The sequence below is a fragment of the Notechis scutatus genome, chromosome 11, assembly GCF_049901735.1.
Source record: "Notechis scutatus isolate UNSWTSFEM ecotype Mainland chromosome 11, rNotScu1.2, whole genome shotgun sequence".
NCBI lineage: Eukaryota > Metazoa > Chordata > Lepidosauria > Squamata > Elapidae > Notechis > Notechis scutatus.
Window position 1 is genome coordinate 19,937,541 of NC_142019.1, and position 18,203 is coordinate 19,955,743.

An 18,203-nucleotide genomic window follows, 5' to 3' on the forward strand; every position below is an offset into this window, starting at 1 on the left:
TGAAAAGGTGCCCAGTCGGGAGCGGGGAGGAAAGCAGCAGCTCCCAGCCAGCCTCGCCCAAGGGGAAGAGCAGCGCCTTCGCCAGAGCAGCCAAATTCCGACGTCGCCGCCGGTGGAAGAGGAGGAGGAGGAGGAGGAGGAGGAGCGCCGAGCTCAGGACACAGCTGCGGGGCCGGGGGCCGGGCAGACGCCCGGGAGGGCCGGCTGCGGAGATCGAGGGCCGGCGGTGGGTAGCAGCAATTGGGGCCGGGGGTGGGGGGCGGCCCGCCTGACTGCCGTTGCCCTGCCCTGCCCGGCGCTGTCCAGGCCGGGGTCGGTGCTGAAGCGCGCTCTGGGTGCCGCAGCCGCGCGCGGCGCTTCGGGCGAGGCCCCCGGGCTGGGCTGGGCCGGCCGGGCCGGCGCTAGGGCGGCGTAATCTGCGCTCCCCTCCCCGCGAGGCTTGCATTGGCGGCGCGTCTCCTCCCGCCTGGCTGTGCGAAGTCCTCGCCCGCCCGCGGCTCGCCTTCCTGCTTGGCGCCTTCGCTGCTCAGACTCCCCGCGGCGGCACCATGTCCAGCACCTTCGCCCGCGCCCTCTCCGCCCGCAGATCCGCCGCCCTCCTGGCCGCGGTGGGCGCCGCCGGCTCTCTGGGCGCCGGCTTCCTCTTCTCCCGCGACTCCCTCGGCCCCTCGGAGAGGACCAAGCGGCGCTTCTACCCGCCAAGGTAGGGCTCCCGGGGCGACTGGGGACGCGGCGGCCCCCGGGAGGGCTTCCCGGAGCTGCAGCAAAGGGCCTGGGACGCCGTTGCGAAAGGCAACCAGGACCCCGGCCGTGACCCCAGGAGCGCGCCGCTCCCTTAGCTCCGGCGCCGCAAAAGTGACCTTGGCTTTGGCCTTTAGGCACGACCAAGAGGGAGTCTGCTTTGCCCCTGAGCGACCCCCAGAAAAGGGGGTCTCCCCAGGGCAGCCAACCTGACTCCTGCCTCCCCAGACGCCCAGGGTGGCTTCCTCTCCCCAGCGCAGCTAAAGAGGCCGAAGAGAAACGCAGTCGGCTTATGCTCTGGAGCCCTCTCTGCCTCAGCTCCTCCCGGGCCTTCTGGGGGCCTGGTGAGCTCCAGGTCTCCCTCCCCCACCCACAAAACAGCGCCAACCTAGGGGTGATTATTCTCCCAAGAAGGGCCCTGGAAGCATCCCCCCACCTTGGGCCAAACCGGGTAGTAGAGCCTGCCAGAATCCTTCCCGGAACAGGGAGGGGCCAAGCAAGGGTGGCAGGTGCCAAGCAAGCCGAGGCTTCTGGTGCAGCTCCCTTATCTGCAAAGGAGGAATGGAGCCCAAGCCCTGCCCACCTTTTGGGTTGCTGCTGGAGAGACCAGCCAGCTGCAGGCTGTTCTCTGAAGAGCCCTGCAGGCACCGGCTGTGGTGGTGGTTCCAATGGGAAGGAGGACACAGAGCCCTTCCAGCACCTCCCCAGCCCCCACCCCTTCCTCAAGACACCTTAGAAGAGTTCAAGGACCCTCTAAATTGGCACTGAGGTCAAGGGAGAGCAGCTTCCTAAGCAGATTAAGGAAGGGAACTTAATGCAAGCATTATTCTGCGGCAGGATTGTGAATTGGGGTCATCCCACTTGCTTAACCACTCCAGGTTGATGTGAGATGTCCACCTGCCTCAGAGGGAAGGGTGAATCAGCAAAGCAGGGAGGATTCTCCAGCTTGTGAGTGGCAAGAGCCGAGACACCTGGCACCAGGAAGTAGGAAGAGAGGAAAACAAGCCTCCTCTTAGGTGGCCCTTCCCAGGACTGTGAAGCAAGGCAGAGTCCATGTGACCTGAGATTGAACCACCTTGAAGCGCAGGTGCTTAGACCAGCCAGCTTCTCTTATTTGCCGTTCTGGGCAGTGCACCTTGCTAAGTACAAGCTGCCAAATAACGAACTCCCCACTGAGATAATTTACTCAGTTTGCTGGCTCTGTTCCTTATTTTTGTTTCTGATGGTATCTTTCTAATATTTTTACTTGTGACCCATTGGGAGTCAAACACATACAAATCTAATAAATCATATTTTAAATAGAATTGTCCCAGTTTGACCTTAACTGGGCACCCTCTGCCTGCTAGTCAGCACTTAACAAAGCAGCTGATCTTCACTAACCTGCAAACTTCCCTTGCTACCAGCCTAAACCAGTAGTTCTCAGTCTGGGGTCCGTAAACCCCAGGTGTGTGTGTGTGTGTGCGTGTGTGTGTGTGAGTGATGTCACCACAGGGAGTCTGCAAAAGCTTGAAGAAATGTTATAATTTAAATCTTGAGTGAAGTCTTGGGTATTGGAGTCCACAAAAGGTATTTAAAGGGGGTCTGTGGCAAAGAAAAGGTTGAGAACCACTGGCCTAAACTAAGCCTCTTCCAAGGCAGAGAGCCTGAAGGAAGCATCTTGCAAGCAGATGCCATGGCAATTCTCCTGACTGCTATTTGGGCTGATGGATCCAGATTGGGGGAAAACTCTCTGATGCAATCACTTTATTCATAAACTTCTATTAATTGTAATGGTCCTAGTGTCTTCCACTGTGGTACTCAACCTGCAGCAGATATCCAACGCTATAGCCAGCAATACTAAGTCACTAAGAGGACATGGGAGCTAGTTTGGTTAAGGCATTAGGCTGAGAGTGTGAGTTCTAGTCCTGCCTTAAACACAAAGCCAATTGGATGACTTTGAGACAATCTGGTTTCTTGGCCCTAGGAAGAAAGAGGAGGCAATGACACACCACCAAGTCTTGCCAAGAAAACTGCAGGGACTCGACCAGGCAGTCCTCAGGAGTCAGCACTGACTCAAACAAAAAAGCTGGTGACAGAAGACAGAGAAGCAGAAAATTTAATTGCTCTCCATCCATGCTTGGATGGAAACAAGATTGGCTGTACATTAACCGTTCCCATTCTTGTTGATCTCTCTCCTGTCTCTGCTGCTGTTGTTGCCATGAAAGTGTATATGCCTGGCTGTGGAATAAGGGAGGAAATACTAACTGAACACCAGTACAGCTAAAGATGACCTAACTCTGGGCTGGGGATGGGACAAAGGCCACGGTGTCAGGTGTTTCCCTAGCAGAAATAGGAGGCTACCAGGCCTCACCAGTCAGGGACAAGGGAGGGAAGACTCAGTGCTGCTCCAAAGGCATCAGAAAACCCTAGAAACGGGGAGACAGGACAAGTGTCCGAATGAAGGATAGAGAAAGAAAAGATGGGAATGGTTCAGGCCAAAAGGCACAGCTCTCTTGTCATTTTCACCCTGCTCTTTCCACCATCTCCCACAGTGCTGAGTACCCTGATCTGCGCAAACATAACAACTGCATGGCCAGCAACCTGACACCTGCCATCTACGCTCGGCTCTGTGACAAAGCCACACCTGCTGGCTGGACCCTGGATCAGTGCATCCAGACTGGGGTGGACAATCCCGGACATCCCTTCATCAAAACAGTAGGCATGGTGGCAGGAGATGAGGAATCCTATGAGGTGAGTGCTGAGGGGCCCCACCTTCCTTGCCTATCAAGCCTTGAGCTTCTGTGAGATGATTGCTAACCAATGGCCCTCTTGGGACTCCAGGTTTTTGCAGAGCTGTTTGACCCTGTAATTGAGGAGAGGCACAATGGCTACAACCCACGCACCATGAAGCATCCCACCGATCTCGAAGCTCGTAAGGTATGCTAACCAGGGGCCTGCCTTGGCTGCAAGGAAGCTCAGTAGGACTTTATTAGCAAAACTGGTCTTAGAATTTATCACCATCCACACATCTTCTGCAATGAATGGGGGGTGGGGGGTTCCTCTCCAAACAAGTCTTGAATCTCCTAAATTATATCACAATGGGGAGCATGTACTGCTGGAAAATTCGTTCCTAAGATGCAATGCTAGCACAGCAAAATATAACTTGACAATGAGTGGAAAGAAAGAAGGGAAGGAAGGGAGGGAGGGAGGGAGGGAGGGAGGGAGGGAGGGAGGGAGGAAGGAAGGAAGGAAGGAAGGAAGGAAGGAAGGAAGGAAGGAAGGAAGGAAGGAAGGAAGGAAGGAAAGGTAATCTTTAAAAATAGAAGAAATATAATAAATAATAAACCAAAGTCCATAAACACTCTAAAAAAGAATTCAACTGTAAGATGTTAATGGAAGCCCATCAGGGAAGGAGCCTATTTACCTTCAGCCAAAGGACCAGCACTGCGCCCCTCCAGAAGCACCTGCCCTTAACCCCTCACTTCCCAAAGAGAGGATCTGTGACTTGCTTCTCCCACAAAATTCAGGTAAGTTGGTCGAATTCTGGTTACAGAAAACCCAATGCCAACTCGGGGACCTTGAGAGTTTAAATCAGCCCTTTAAATGACCCGTGCAGGGTCCACAGCACAGCACAATGTGCTCCCAAGCCAGGTCTTAGTGGCATTTGCACATCAGAGTAGAGCAACTGTCTCCAACCTTTCCTGCTCGCCAGACTGACAGAGGCAGCAGGTGGTGATGGGGTGGGGGAAGGTGATGGTTTCACGTGTACAACCTAATATTGTGCGTGCACAAATGGAGCTGGGACCCCTGGAGAAGAGCTTGTGCCATTCGTCAAATGGGTCATGATCAGGGCGTGAGCCACTGCGGCAAGGTCTTCCTACCCAAGGTAGGGTTGCACCATGGCCTCGGCCTCCTATTCAGGCTGGACTCCAAGTCCAGGAGGACACACACACCCTCCCCAGCCATAGTGACCCTCTACATATTAAGGGATAACATTAGAGCAGGCAGAGAATCCTAGTCAATCACCCGGAGTGTTGTTTTGCTTGGGATCACTTTGAACTGGTTCTGTCCCATCCAGAGCCTTGTCGCCTCCAAGCCTCAGGGCAGGATTTCAGTGACTTCTCCAGCATGGCTCAGACTCATGGTATATAGCTCGTTTAATTGGCCTACTGATTATATTGAACCCTAAACTGTTGAATGAATTCCATGATGGCTTCAAGTAGATCTTCAAACTAGAGGGAAGATACTCTACCAGGCAGAGGCTACTACTAGGCCAACCTCTGGAACCGGCTGCTGAGGAAGGACTGGGGCCATTGCAGATTAGAGCCCCCAATCTGTAACCCAAATGGATGGTCCAGAAGGTAACCAGCAAAGATCACTGAGAGGCATAAGAGAACAGGACACTTACACTCCCCCTGCCCAGGTCCTGACAAAAGACATCTACAAGAGTAGCCAAAGCCAGAGCCATCCATGTTCAGGGCTGAGCTCAAAATCCAGGTGATTCATTTCCTCTAGAGCATTTCCCACTGTTGGCTCAAGAATTTTCCTTACAAAAGGAAGTTTGGAAAAATTCTCTGACTTGTTAAAGGTTCAGGAGCCCTTTTGCTTCAAGGGGATCACAGCCTCAGCACACGCTTGTTTCAGTACAATTCGGAGTGAGTGCTAAAGGCAGATCCTGCTCCTGGGATAGGATGGGATGGGATGGGAAGGTCAAGGCTGGGTGCCTAATGGAACTCTGTTCCTTCTTAAGCCTGCAGGAACTTCAAGCCAGGAACCCTTTCCCAGAATCAGCCATGGCCTTAGGACAAGTATTGTGAAAAAGTGATAAGAGGGTTTCAACCCAAACAGGGATAGCAACAGCTGTGAGCTCAAGGACACAATATTTGGTGACTCTCCAATGTGGCTGGGCCTGTAGAGGGAGGTTTTAAGGGTGAAATAGTTGCCATAAGCGTCTGCAAAGGTTTTTGCCTCTTCCAGCTCCTCTGACAGCCTAAATGCAGAAGAAACTTGTTCTGGATTCCAGCAATTCTGCATTTGCCTGGTGATTTTTATTTAATGTGCTTATATTTAGCCAGCTAGGTAAGAGAGGGGGATGCTGGCAATTGTCAGGTAGGGGAGGTGGTCCTGAAGGGTCAGAAAATGTTAATGCTGGTGCAGTGAATGCTCATCTCAGATTCTGATAAACATAAACTGAACGCATCAACCCAAAGAGATCTGGAAGTCACAACAGTTTTTCTAAAAAGACAAAAACTGCCGATTGCTCTTCTGCACACGAAGCCACTCACCTGTCCAGCACAGCCTCTGTTGCTTCAGGGACTAGCCTGTCAAATAATACTGGCTAGATGTACCCTTAGGCGCCCCTTCAGGAACCCAAGGTATATCTAATATAATCTCCTTCTATTCCCCAACGACAACCCAGTGAGGTTGGCTGGCCAGGTGGCAAGGCTGACCCAAAGTCACCCAAGGAACTTCTATGACGTGGGGGGTGGGGGGACGTCTCCCTGTCACAGGCCGGGGCAGGGCAGCCTTTCGAGCCCCAGCTCCTTTGGGAGCTGCTGAGGCCAGGCTGGCGGGGGAGGCTTCTCCAAGGCCAGGCCCCAGATCCCAGAGCACGTCACACTCTGCAAGGAGACACAGCTTGGTTAAGAGCTGCCTGGGATGGGATCCTCCTTGCACGAGGCATTTAAATAGATGGCTATTCGATTAAACGGAATGAAATTAAATCCATGGCCTTTTGCCAAGGATGCTGCTGCAGTCTCATCGATCCTACAGTTCAAGCTCTGGGAATCCTACAACTGCAGCCTCAGCCCCTTGTTGGGGCGGCAGGGGGCGCTGCATCCCAGAGAAAAGCTTTTGGGGGGTGGGGGAAACAGTTGCTTTAAAGAGCAAGAAGAAGAAGGGCGTGCATGAGCACACCAATGTCCATGGCCTATTGTTGTTGTTTTTTTCCTTATATGTATCCAGGTATTCATAACTATGTTTTTACTTATACCTATTATCTTGTAAGCAATTGACAAATAAATAGAATGAGGAGCTCAGGGGACCTTTGGGAGGGAGAAAACCAGGGAATGACATACTAGTCCAGCCTGCCTCAGCCTGCCCAGCTGCTTCCAAGCAAGAGAAGCTTGAGCAACAGGCGCATGTTCTGAGCACAGGAAGTTTCGTGGAAAATGCTTCTGCTTGGTGCCAAGGGCTCCCCCCACCCCCCCATTTCCATGACTGCAGTTCCTCCTCAGGAGCACCTGTGCCAGCCAGGCCAGGGTGCCACCTGGCAAACGGGCCTTTCCTCTTGCTCCCCCTGTGAAAGGGCCAGCACGCCTAGCTTCCACCTGGGAGCTGGCTTCCTGCCAAGCCCTGGACGCAACGAGATCCAAGAGCCCTTGTCTCCCTGAGGTGTAACCACTCCTCCTCTTCCTCAGATCAAGGGCGGGCACTTCGATGAACGCTACGTCCTTTCCTCCCGGGTCCGGACTGGCCGCAGCATCCGTGGCCTGAGCCTGCCTCCAGCGTGCACCCGGGCAGAACGGCGGGAGGTGGAGAAAGTCACAGCAGAAGCCCTGAACGGTCTGACCGGGGAGCTGGCGGGCAAGTACTACCGCCTCAGTGAGATGACAGACAAGGAGCAGGAGCAGCTTATTGAGGTGAGTGTGCCGGGTGGGGCAGGGCCCTGAGTGGACCCTCCCGGGTTGGGAGAGAAGCCATGAGGAAGGAGAGCAGAGAAGATCAGGCCCAGCTGGTGGGACCTGCAGGCCCAGGTCACCTGTTGTCTGGGAGTGCGTGTAACTTCCTGCAAGGCCCCTCGGCTGCCAGATATCACACCGTTTCCTCAGCCCACCTGGTTGCAGGCAGCCGCTATGCCCTGGGACAAAATTCAAGGGAAGCATAAAGAGACCCTAGCAGGGATGATCATCTCCTCCTCCTCCTCCTCCTCCTCCAGGACCACTTCCTTTTTGACAAGCCGGTCTCCCCTCTACTGACAGCAGCAGGCATGGCTCGCGACTGGCCTGATGCCCGAGGAATCTGGTAGGTCTCCATGGATGCTTCTGATTGGGGCAGACCAGGCTGGGCAGAAACTCCAGCCCCAGGAGAGGTGTCTCCCTGTGCAGAGGTCCTCTGGGGCATGAAAAGCGTGGATTGGTGGGGGAATGGAGCCCTTCCCGCCACCGAGTAAGAGCTGCTGAAAGCTGCGCCAAGATTGGTGAAGACCAGAGGAGGCTGCCCAGGGAGGGAAGGGAGATCTCACCGCAGCCAGGTCAGTTGGCGGTAGCTTCCCCTCTCCTCATCAGCCTCTTGACTCCTGCTCAGGCACAACCATGAGAAGACCTTCCTGGTCTGGATCAACGAGGAGGACCACACTCGCGTCATCTCTATGGAGAAAGGTGGCAACATGAAGAGAGTTTTTGAGAGGTTCTGCCGGGGTCTGAAGGAAGTGAGTCATCTCCTCACTGGGACCTTCTCAAGGGGGCCGAATCAGAGGCTGCCAGAGGAGCTGAAGGGAAGGGGCTCCGCACCAGGGAAACCGGGTTGGGCAGGTGGGCAAAACTGGGGAGAAGGTGGTCAGAGAGCCCTGGCTTAGTTGGATCCACTTACACTTTGCCTTTCCTCCCGTGACCAGGTGGAGCGGCTGATCCTGGAGAGAGGCTGGGAGTTCATGTGGAATGAAAGGCTGGGCTACATCTTGACGTGCCCGTCCAACCTTGGCACCGGCCTGCGTGCTGGAGTTCACATCAAACTGCCACTGCTGAGCAAAGTAAGGAAAAGAAATGGCCCAACTGCTCTGAATCCTTTGTCAAATCCCGAGAGCCTCCTGTCCTTGGCGGAAGGCAATATCAGTGCTTCCCCCTTCATCTTTTGACCCCACAAAACACACCAAGCACCTGGTTGTCCCACCCCCACCCCCAAGCTTTCAATGGGATATTGGATTCTTCCCCATCGTGCTCATCTCTGTCCAGGACCACCGGCTTTCTAAGATCCTGGAGAATCTGAGGTTGCAGAAGCGAGGCACTGGCGGCGTGGACACAGCTGCCACAGGGAACATCTTTGACATTTCCAACTTGGATCGCCTGGGCAAATCCGAGGTAACTCCCAGGTTGGGCTGGGTGCAAGTGCCCTCTCTTGCCTTCCCTTGCTTTTTGCAATGCCTGTTCGAGTCATCCAGACCATTGTGGGCATAGGGCAAGGGCCCTGGGAAAGGGCAGGCCTGTGGCAAGCAGGGCAGGGAGGGGGTGCTTCCTCCTTCAGAGCTTGGGGATGACTTAGTACCACACAAACAAACAGCAGACTAGACCCGACTGCTCCAGCTCAGCCCTCTGTCTCTTACCACCCTTGCTTGTATTCCCATCCTTGGCAGGTTGAGCTGGTACAGCTGGTGATCGATGGTGTGAACTACCTGATTGATTGTGAGCGGCGCCTGGAACGAGGCCAGGATATCCGCATCCCGGCCCCTGTCGGCCAGTCCCGTGGCTGAGCTCAACCGGACCCTCCAAGGCTTGAGAGATGCCTGCATGCGTAGTCTCGTGGCTCTAACTGTGTACCCTGCAGCAATCCCCATAAAGTCCCAATTGCTTGGCTTCCTTTGGATTGCAGCTATTTTTTCTACCCATCCCTGGGGGGGGGGGGCAGCAGGCAGGAGGAACCTTCTGTTCCAAATCCCGGGTTCCCCTTCAGAGGATGACAAAGGGAGCTGGGAAGGCTTGGGAGGGCAAACTGAGGGGTTGGCAGATTGGCAAAGCTGCTCCTCTGCCCCCAAAATGTAGGGCAGTGATGGTGAACCTTTTCGCCACTGAGTGCCCAAATTGGAACACATGTGTGTGTGTGTGCCAGAGTACCAGGAACCCGAAGGCCAGACATGTGCATGGACTTTGAGTTTCTGGCACAGGCATGTACACTGGCCAGGTGGTCTTCAGGTTTCCGGTGCTCTGGTGCGCATGAAGACCAGCTGGCCGGCACGCATGTGCTCACCAGAAACCGGGAGAGTAGCTGGCAATGGTGCACGTGCCCACAGAGAGGGCCCTGTGTGCCACCCCTGGCACACGTGCCATAGGTTTGCCATCACGGATCTAGGACAAGTAGCAGAATGCTGGGGACAGGGGAGCCATGCATGGCAACTGCAACCCAGCAGAAGACAGGAGGGCAGCAACATCTGAGGCTGCAAAGGACTTGTGCAATCCCTGCTGACAGGGCATCATGGCCAGGACTTCCCAGCTCATCGGACTAAGGAGCTGGGCAAGCAAATGGGCAATGCTTCTGCCTTGGGATGGCTGACCCGATGGCCCCGTGTTCACTCCCCAGCCTGCAGCTGTTTCCCCTGGCCTGGGGTTAAAGTTTAGTTGAAGCCCTTGGGTCAAGAGATTCGAATCCTTCCTCAGCTGATGTCCCCAACATTTGCTCTTCTCCTGGACCCAATCTAGGATGGGAGTATCATGGTAGCCAGCCCCCCAAGAGGACAAGCTACTATGGACCATTCCCAGAAAAGAGACAAATGGGCTTGGTGGGGGGGTGTCTCCTGGCCTAATGTGGTCCTTCCTGAGTAAAGTTTCACTGTGTGCAACCAAACCAGGAAAGAAAGGGGGGACGGAAGCTTCAGAGGGGAATGTGCCATCCTCAAAGGCAGCGGGGAAGACAGGGAGCAGGGAAGGAGAGAACCATAGGCCAGTCAGCCTGATACTCGTGCTTGGAATCTGTGCAAGTGGAAAGGACCTTGGAGGCCTCCTAGCCTAGTTCCCTGCTTAAGGAAACCCTTGACCGTTCCAGACAAATGGCTGCTCCGTCTCTTCTTAGAAATATCCAGCGATGGAGCACCCACAACCTCTTGAGGCAAACCGTTCCAGTGGTTAGTTCTTCTGCCAGGAAGTTCCTCCTAAGGTCAAGGCTGCTTCTCTCCTTGATTCGTGTCCATCCCTTCTTGTCCTGCCTTCAGGGGCTCTGGGCAACCCCCTTTTCTTTGTGACAGCCCCTTAGATGCTGGGAGACGGCCGACCACAAAGAGATTCATAGATACTTTAAAACCAGGCAACACTTAAAACCACAGAATTCAGCAGAGATTGAACAACTTGGGTAATAGGACTCTTTTTTTGCTTTGCTTTTTGGCAATTTTAATTTCTTTAGTACATTGCAAGAATGCTATAGTCATAAAATATCTTATTGCAGCTGACAAAGTGCTCCATGACATTCTGATTAGCAAGCAAGATCCAGGTGGCATACCAATTAAGTTCATTCACAACAGCTTGAAAATCATTTTTAAAAAGTACTCATTAATGATAACAATCAAACAAGTGAGATAAGAATGGGGATCCACAGTTTGGTCCTGTGTTTTCATCACTTTTGTGGATAAAGGGGCACATTTAAAACACTTACTAAATTTGCAGCTGATACAAATTGGGATGGCATTAATTAATATTCCAGAAGACTGAAACAAAGTTGAAGGCAATCTTGATCAGTTAGAAAAATGGCCTTCTAGACTAGACAAATGAATGTTACTCACTTGGAAAAAGAAGTCAAATGCAGTCTGTACGTGTGGTGAGTGTGTGTGTGAAAAGGTTTTTGGAACTGGGGTGGATTACAAGCTGAATATGAGTCACAGTATCACACAGCTGCTAAAAGGATAAGTGCCATTTTGGGCTTCACCAACAGAAGCATAATTTCCAAAGGTTGGGAGGGAATTGTCCCACTTTGTATTGAACAAATATTCTATTATCCACCCTGGGCATCATAATTTGAGAAATATTCCTTTGCCACGAAGATGATCAGAGAACCAGGGGCAAAACCTTTTGGGAGGGAGAGACTCACATATGGTGGGATTTCAGGGATTTCAAGGGGCCACCTAAAGAGCCAAGACCACACACCCTTGTCTCGGGGGACATTTATTTGTGCATCCTCGAATCAGCCAATACAATATCTGAAAAATCTTGATAGCTTGTCACCTATGTGTTGCTTTATCAGTTCTTTATTGAGAGGTTCACTATTGCTATAAAAATATTTTATTCCATACATTTGTCTCCAAGAAAACTAATTATCCTACCCAACAACAATTTTCTATCACTAGAGCTTTGCAGGGCTTCCAGGAGGTAGGTGATTGACTGATAGATAATAATAATAACTGATAGAAGTAATCCATTTATCTTCTACTAGGTGGCGCCGGCACTTAACTGACCAGCATGAAGTTCATACAAACTAACCGCGTTTAAAGTCAGGACTAAACGCCCAGTGCTGCCCACCACCTTTATCCGCTCAGTATCCCTGGCCCCTCCATCCCGGCATCCGCACCACACAATCACCATCCCCAAAGCACCGTCTCTGCCCCCTAGCTGTCCCCGCACTGCGCCCGTCAGCTGTCCGCCATTGATACTGACAACAGAGCCGGAACATCTCAACTGCCACATCGCATTTAGCCCTCTATAGTCAATGCATAAATGAAGAGTTCCATCTTTTTTCTCCTAGAGTGATCTAGCCCAGGGTGCCAAACTCTATTTCATTGAGGGCCACATCAGGAGTGGGTTTGACCTTGGAGGGCCAGGTGGGGGCGTGGGCATGTTGGCCGTAACACGGGACCGCACCTCCACAGACATCGTTTCATACATTTATAAAAATAAAGAAGTGCACATTTCTGTGATTTTATTTTTTTAATACTTACTTGATCACCTTATGAGAGAGACTAGATCAAGAAACTTACTCCATAGGAAGACTAGAACTACAAAATTGTTGACAAAGGCACAGTAGCAGAATACTGGAAGCCTGAAAGGTAAAATATTTTACTTTTCCTACCTTAACCTTTTTTGAGCTTAGCTTAACGTGCAAAGAGGCGCGAAGCTGGACCGGCTGCATATCATCCTGGCTGCAGTTGGGAACCCAGAGAGGGCTGTCTGTCCCCAACAGGGCGCTCTCCAGCGGTGTCTGACCACAGTGCCCATCTCTCTCCCAGGAAGTCAGCTAATTAGTGTACAATGCATAGTTCTGGCTTAGGGAGGTCTCCGGACTAAAGCGCTTTGTTGAGATGGTGCCAGGTTTTCCAATCGGGGCACTCTTTTTTTTGATAAATGCCTCTAAGAAAGGGGGGATTTCCAAGGAGTGGAGAAGTTCCTCTCATCATTTTTACTCACAGTGTCATCGAGTTGGCCATGCCCACCCCATCTCATGCCCACCCAGCCACACCTACCCAGTCGGTCATTAGGTCAGGGAACCAGTTGTTAAATTATTTGAATCCCACCACTGGTTACAAGTTGACTTACCAGGGGGTCATCATCAGAATTGGTTTCATTCTTGCCCAGGCTGGTTGGAGCTCCCAGCCCCTCACATTCAGGAGGACCAAACTCAAATGACCTCCGTCCATTTCAGTGCCGTTTCCTGGGGTTTCAGAGCTGGTTTCTCTGCCTTTCTCCCTGGAGTCGCCACGACTTTGGGGCTGGACTTGGTGGATCAGCATTCCGTAGCTTGGTTCCCCTTCCTTTCTGCACTTAAAACAGGCCATGCATTGCTGTCTGGGCCTGGACTCATCCCTTGATGACTTCTGGGTCTCCTTTTGTCCAGAGGGGGAGGATTTGCACCACCCATGACTGCCCTGGTGTCAGTCTCTGGCTAGGTCAATCTCTACCTCACCCACCAACACATACCAGTGTTGTAGGGTGTGTGGGGCCCCACATGAGATGCAGGTGTGGTAAACATCATTGTTGAGGCCATCTTTGAAGCAGGGGATGAGGATGGCTTTAGGCCATCTGGCTAGTTGACACACCAACTCTCGGAACTCCAGGGTATACAAGGCCACCGACACATGATCTTGGGTGATGGTCTTCATCTATGTTCGAGTCTTGCGCTCCGAAAGTGAGTCCTCAAACCATTGGTGAAGGGCTGCCATGAAGTGGTTGTAGTTCTGCAGCTGGGGGGGGGGCATCCTCATTATGGAGGGAGACCATCCACTCGGATGCTGCACTTTCATGCATGTTACTCAAGCTGCCTCCGTCCCCAATTCGGCCCCATATTCTTGCGTGTAGTTCCAGACTTGTCCCAGAAAGAACCCCAGTTGCTTGGGGTCTCCCCCATACGTCACTTCCCAGGTGGGAGCTTTCAGGGTCTGGTATCTCCAAGGGGCAGGTGGAAGCCGCTGCCGCTGGGGATAGCACCACTGGACCTGGTGCTGTCCAGGCGGAGCAAGTGTGGCAGCCACTGCAGCAGCTCTGTCCACAGCTTGGTTTGGGGTGGTCCGGGGAGCCTGAGTGGTCACCATCTGAGTGAACGTTTCCCAGGCTCTTTGATTCTCAATCACTTTTTGCAATAGGTACAAGATATGGCTCAGCATGATGTCCTCTGGATCAAGAGGGGGGACGTCTTGTCCCCCTCACAACATTCCTGCCTGTGGGAACTTCTGCTTCCTGGAGTAAAAGTACCTTCAAGGGTTGATCTTCCGGTTCTTCCTTTCACCCCACGCCCAATGACCATCTGGGCTTGACAGGTTCCTCTATCGAGGTCCAGCTCCTCCAGTTGCTCCACTTTGTCTCAGGTGTGATGAGGTCTAGGAGGGGACCCGACTGGTGCCCCCGTCTCCTCCAGTTCACTCTCACGGCTACACCTTTCGATGCTCCGTCTGCTTAGTAGACTGCAGTCTCTAGGCTGACCGTTAAAGCAGGCCTTGCCTAATGTCAGGACTGCTTGGGATCAATTCTAGGGAAGAAAACCCTCGACTCCATATTTAAGAGAAAAGGTACTTTTATTAAGAATGAACTGAATGCAGCAAGAGTCAGGCAAGGTGTGAAACAAATACGCATGAAAAGACTAATTGAAAATAACTGCTCGGGACTCTGTTCTAACTGCTAGAGGAGACTCACACACAAGACCTAGGACCTTAGTTTCACCCATTAGCACCTAATGGGAAAGACATGATGCCATTGCCCCTCCAACCAGGCCTTCTACATCCCCAAGTGGTCCAGAATGAGAAGAAAGTTGCCTCTGGGCTGGAAACGACTACACGCCCTGGATGAAGCCCAGACGAAGGGTCCTTATCACACTGCTTCCACTGGCCAACTGCCTGGACCATTCCTTGTGGTTTTCTTGGCCAGTTTCTAGTCTGGTGCCTTTAGCCACTGCTCTATACTGCCTTTCAGTCCATACCACACTGTGGTCAATGGAAAAAGGCCAATGCCTCATCCTGAGACATCGATGTGGCCCTTGGGAAGGGGGGGGGCAAGACCAAGGCCCTCACAGCAGCTAGAGATGATTTTATGACATTTTGTGTTCTTATACTGCAGCAAGCTTTCAACTGCTCTCCAAAAAGGAAGGATTGTTAAAGCTTCCGACAGAGTCCAAAGGTTCCAGGCTGACTCAGTGCCAACTAAGAGTCAATCATCACCCCAGGCAGAAAAAGGCAGCCCCCTCTATAGGTTGTGTGAGTGAGTCAGTAGGAACAGGATACGGAACCCCCCCGAGAAGCCTACTGGCCGCGTGATCCCACTTCTCTGGGTAGGTTCTGATAACAAAGCTCGACTCTTTGGCAGGGTTTTCCACAGCCACTTCATACAAATAGGAAATCAAACAGGAGGGAAGAGACTATTCCCCCGTTGGGCCACTTAGCCCCTCTTGCTCCATGTGGGCTCGGACGGCTACAAAATGATGCCTGTGATTCCAACCTTCATGGTTTACCTTAAAACATGTCACAGCTGATGTTATTGAGAGCCCCCAAGTGGAGCAGGACCTACCCAAGCCCACCAGGAGACATCGAGGAGGGCAGCTGGTGTGGTTATGCCCCATACCCAGGCCTGAACCGGTGCTGGAAGTAGTCCACAGATTAGATTTCTTCTGGGGCGCTCAAGTAACCGCCCCCTTGTCATCAGCTATATGGATACCAACTGGTTACAGCTCCTTAAGCAGAGGATGCCCCAGGGCACCCCTGGAGGTCCCTGGCATCCAGCCTCCTGGCACAAGATAATGGGAACAACTGGATGGGTCTCCTTCCCAGGCTCAGCTACTCCTACATCTCATTGCACCAAGGGTTTGTCCAGCTGGTGTCAAATGTCCAGCAAATACTAGTGTCCGTATCTACAAAATGCTCCAACTCCAAGGATACTCTAGCCGTGGGGATGGGTGGGGTGCCCCAGAAGGAGGGGGAACCCAAGGACCACATTCAAACCGGGGCCCTAGAGGAACTGGACAGTGCAACGGGGCCCCTCAGAACCCCTCAAATCTGGCGAGCTCCCCCTGCGTGGCCTGGGCAGCGGCTGAACTGGGCAGGGGCGGCCAGCAGGGCCCATTTTCTCAAGAAAAGCCATCAGGCGGTCACCTATCAGGACAGGCTCACACCCTTCATCCCCCGCCCCGCCCCCGCATCCGCTCAGTGTAATTCTAAGAGCCGCACCGAACAGAACCGACGCCGAATATCCCCCGCCCCGCCCCCCGCTCTTCATGCCAAGCCGCCCGCACTGCCGCTTCGGGAGCTTGCTCTCGGACCCCGGGAACCGTCCGTGGAAGAGACTCCGGGAGGAAGGTTTCTCCCACCGGAGCAACATCCGAGCCGTCCTCCCGCAGACAAACTCGGGCCCTGCCCGCGGACGGGGCTGCAAAGGCTCTTGTTCCAAGCGCGTCAACTTCTCCTCAGTCCACCCCCTCCCACCCCCGAGGCCGCGGGCTCCTAGCCAAGGTCGTCGCCCCTCCAACAAGGCCACCTCGCGGGGCGGGGCGGGGGCGGCCAGATGGGCTGAGCTCCCGGCCTGTGGTGGGCGGGCCCGCGCGGGGCGAGGGCTTAAAGGGCCGACCGGGGCAGCGCCCGATCCGACGGGGCGCCATGTGGTCTCTGCAGGCGCTGAAGCTGGGCTGCCTGCTCGCGCTGGCCGCGCTGCCGCTGCTCTGCGGCCTCCTCCCGGCGCTGCTGTTCCGCTTGCGCGGGGCCGCGGCCAACGGTGCGTGGGGTCTCCTGGGGGACGGGCAGGTGGCGTGGGCCACCGGGCCTCCCTCAGCGTCCTCCTTCTCCCCGAATCTCCGCAGGCGCCTCTCGGAGCAGGCGAAGCATCCTCAGCTGCGCGGCGGGCGGAGTCTTTATGGCCGCCTGCTTGCTGGACGTGATGCCCGATTCGCTGGCCGATCTTCGGGACGAACTCCGTCGGCAGAGCCTCTCGGTACCTGAGGGGGGCGGCTCTCCCGGGCGAGGACAAGCCAAACCGCATCGCCTGCTGGCGCCTTGCGCGCTGGCAACTCGCAGCGGCCCCGTGGCCGAGCGCAGGGCGGCTCGGCCTTGAATCGCGCGGGGACTCCAGGGAGGACCTGAAGGTGCCGCTGACCCGGCGGGGAACCCCTCGCCGCCTTTGGCCGGGTCCCTGAGCCGCTCCCGTCGTCGAAAGCAACGCCCCCCCGATCCTCCGGCCTCACTGGCCGGCCGGGGCGGCGGCGCTGACGCTCGGCTTCTCTGCGTTGCAGACGGCCTTCCCCGAGCCCGAACTGGTCCTGGCGCTGGGCTTCCTGCTGGTGCTGGTGCTGGAGCACGTGATGCTGGACTGCAGCGAGCGGCCGGGGGCCGAGGCCACGCCAGTCCTTGAGCGCAGCCAAGAAGCCGCCGTCGGGGAGCAGCGGGCCGAGGCCGCGCCGTCGCCCTTCCGTTCGCTGGTGCTGGTCGTCTCGCTGTCGCTGCATTCGGCCTTCGAGGGGCTGGCGCTGGGGCTGCAGGACACGCCGAGTAAGGTGCTCCGGCTGGCGGCCGCGATCGTCCTCCATAAGTGCATCATTGCGGCCAGCCTGGGCCTGTTGCTGCTCCAGAGCCGCCTGGCCTTGCCCTGGCTGGCGGCCGCCGTGGCCTGCTTCGCGCTCATGTCTCCGGTGGGCATGGGGGTGGGCATGGCCATGCCCTGCGGTGCCGGTCCCAGAGGGTCCCTGGCGCGGAGCGTCCTGGAGGGGGTGGCGGCCGGAACCTTCCTGTACATCACCTTCCTGGAGATCCTGCCCCAGGAGCTGCATCTTCCCTCGGGCCGCTTGCCCAAAGTCCTCGCTCTGCTCCTGGGCTTCTCCGGGATGGCAGGGCTGCGCTTCCTTGGCTGAGCTGTGCCCGCCCCCCCTGGACGGTGGCGCCTGAGCAAAGGCAGGCTGTTCCTAGGACACCTCGGGAACCTTCAATGGTTTTATTAAATAGGTTTGTATTTGTCGAGAACAGGCCTTTGTGATGCCAATTTGTGCTCTTCCTGCCTCATTTCTTAGCTGCTGGGGTGGGGGCTTGCTGTTGTAATTTGGCAAGTTTATATAATTTGCTAGAAGCCCATTTGCCCACATAGACCCTCCCCAATTCTTTCCAGCCTGCTGGGTTTGGAAGATGTTTGGGTCAGGACCTGAGCAGCTGGTAGGGCTGCAGCGCCCCTCCTGGAAGAAACCTGGGATAGTCGCATCCTAATGGACTGACAAAAACCCTCAGCAAATTGATGAGATGGTACCGCATTCAAGAGACACTCTCCCAAAAATTTCTCAAGCATAAGAATCCATACAAGAGCAGGGTGAGCCCTGGAGAGGCCCACCCAGGA

At 54.5% G+C, this 18,203-nt stretch overlaps 2 protein-coding genes across 2 annotated transcripts; both read left to right on the plus strand.

Moving 5' to 3' along the window:
* Positions 1-120: 120 nt before the first annotated feature.
* On the plus strand, positions 121-9,290 carry CKMT1A (creatine kinase, mitochondrial 1A). The gene is made up of 9 exons (XM_026684655.2): positions 121-703; positions 3,273-3,471; positions 3,562-3,657; positions 7,140-7,361; positions 7,658-7,743; positions 8,026-8,149; positions 8,336-8,470; positions 8,673-8,798; positions 9,071-9,290. The coding sequence occupies exons 1-9, from the start codon at positions 549-551 to the stop codon at positions 9,185-9,187; spliced, it is 1,260 nt and encodes a 419-aa protein (XP_026540440.1). The 5' UTR covers positions 121-548; the 3' UTR covers positions 9,188-9,290.
* A 7,115-nt stretch (positions 9,291-16,405) lies between these two features.
* LOC113423344 (zinc transporter ZIP1-like) lies at positions 16,406-17,834 on the plus strand. Its single transcript, XM_026684690.2, has 3 exons — positions 16,406-16,601; positions 16,687-16,817; positions 17,116-17,834. Exons 1-3 carry the CDS (start codon positions 16,487-16,489, stop codon positions 17,728-17,730), a joined length of 861 nt encoding a protein of 286 aa, XP_026540475.2. The 5' UTR covers positions 16,406-16,486; the 3' UTR covers positions 17,731-17,834.
* Positions 17,835-18,203: the final 369 nt, after the last annotated feature.

Coding starts and splice junctions, on each gene's coding strand:
- CKMT1A (XM_026684655.2), top strand. CDS start 549: ATGTCCAGCACCTTCGCCCGCGCCCTCTCCGCCCGCAGATCCGCCGCC. Junction 3,472..3,561: donor GAGATGAGGAATCCTATGAG/GTGAGTGCTGAG, acceptor TTGGGACTCCAG/GTTTTTGCAGAGCTGTTTGA. Junction 8,150..8,335: donor TCTGCCGGGGTCTGAAGGAA/GTGAGTCATCTC, acceptor TCCCGTGACCAG/GTGGAGCGGCTGATCCTGGA.
- LOC113423344 (XM_026684690.2), top strand. CDS start 16,487: ATGTGGTCTCTGCAGGCGCTGAAGCTGGGCTGCCTGCTCGCGCTGGCC. Junction 16,602..16,686: donor GCGCGGGGCCGCGGCCAACG/GTGCGTGGGGTC, acceptor GAATCTCCGCAG/GCGCCTCTCGGAGCAGGCGA. Junction 16,818..17,115: donor TCCGTCGGCAGAGCCTCTCG/GTACCTGAGGGG, acceptor TCTGCGTTGCAG/ACGGCCTTCCCCGAGCCCGA.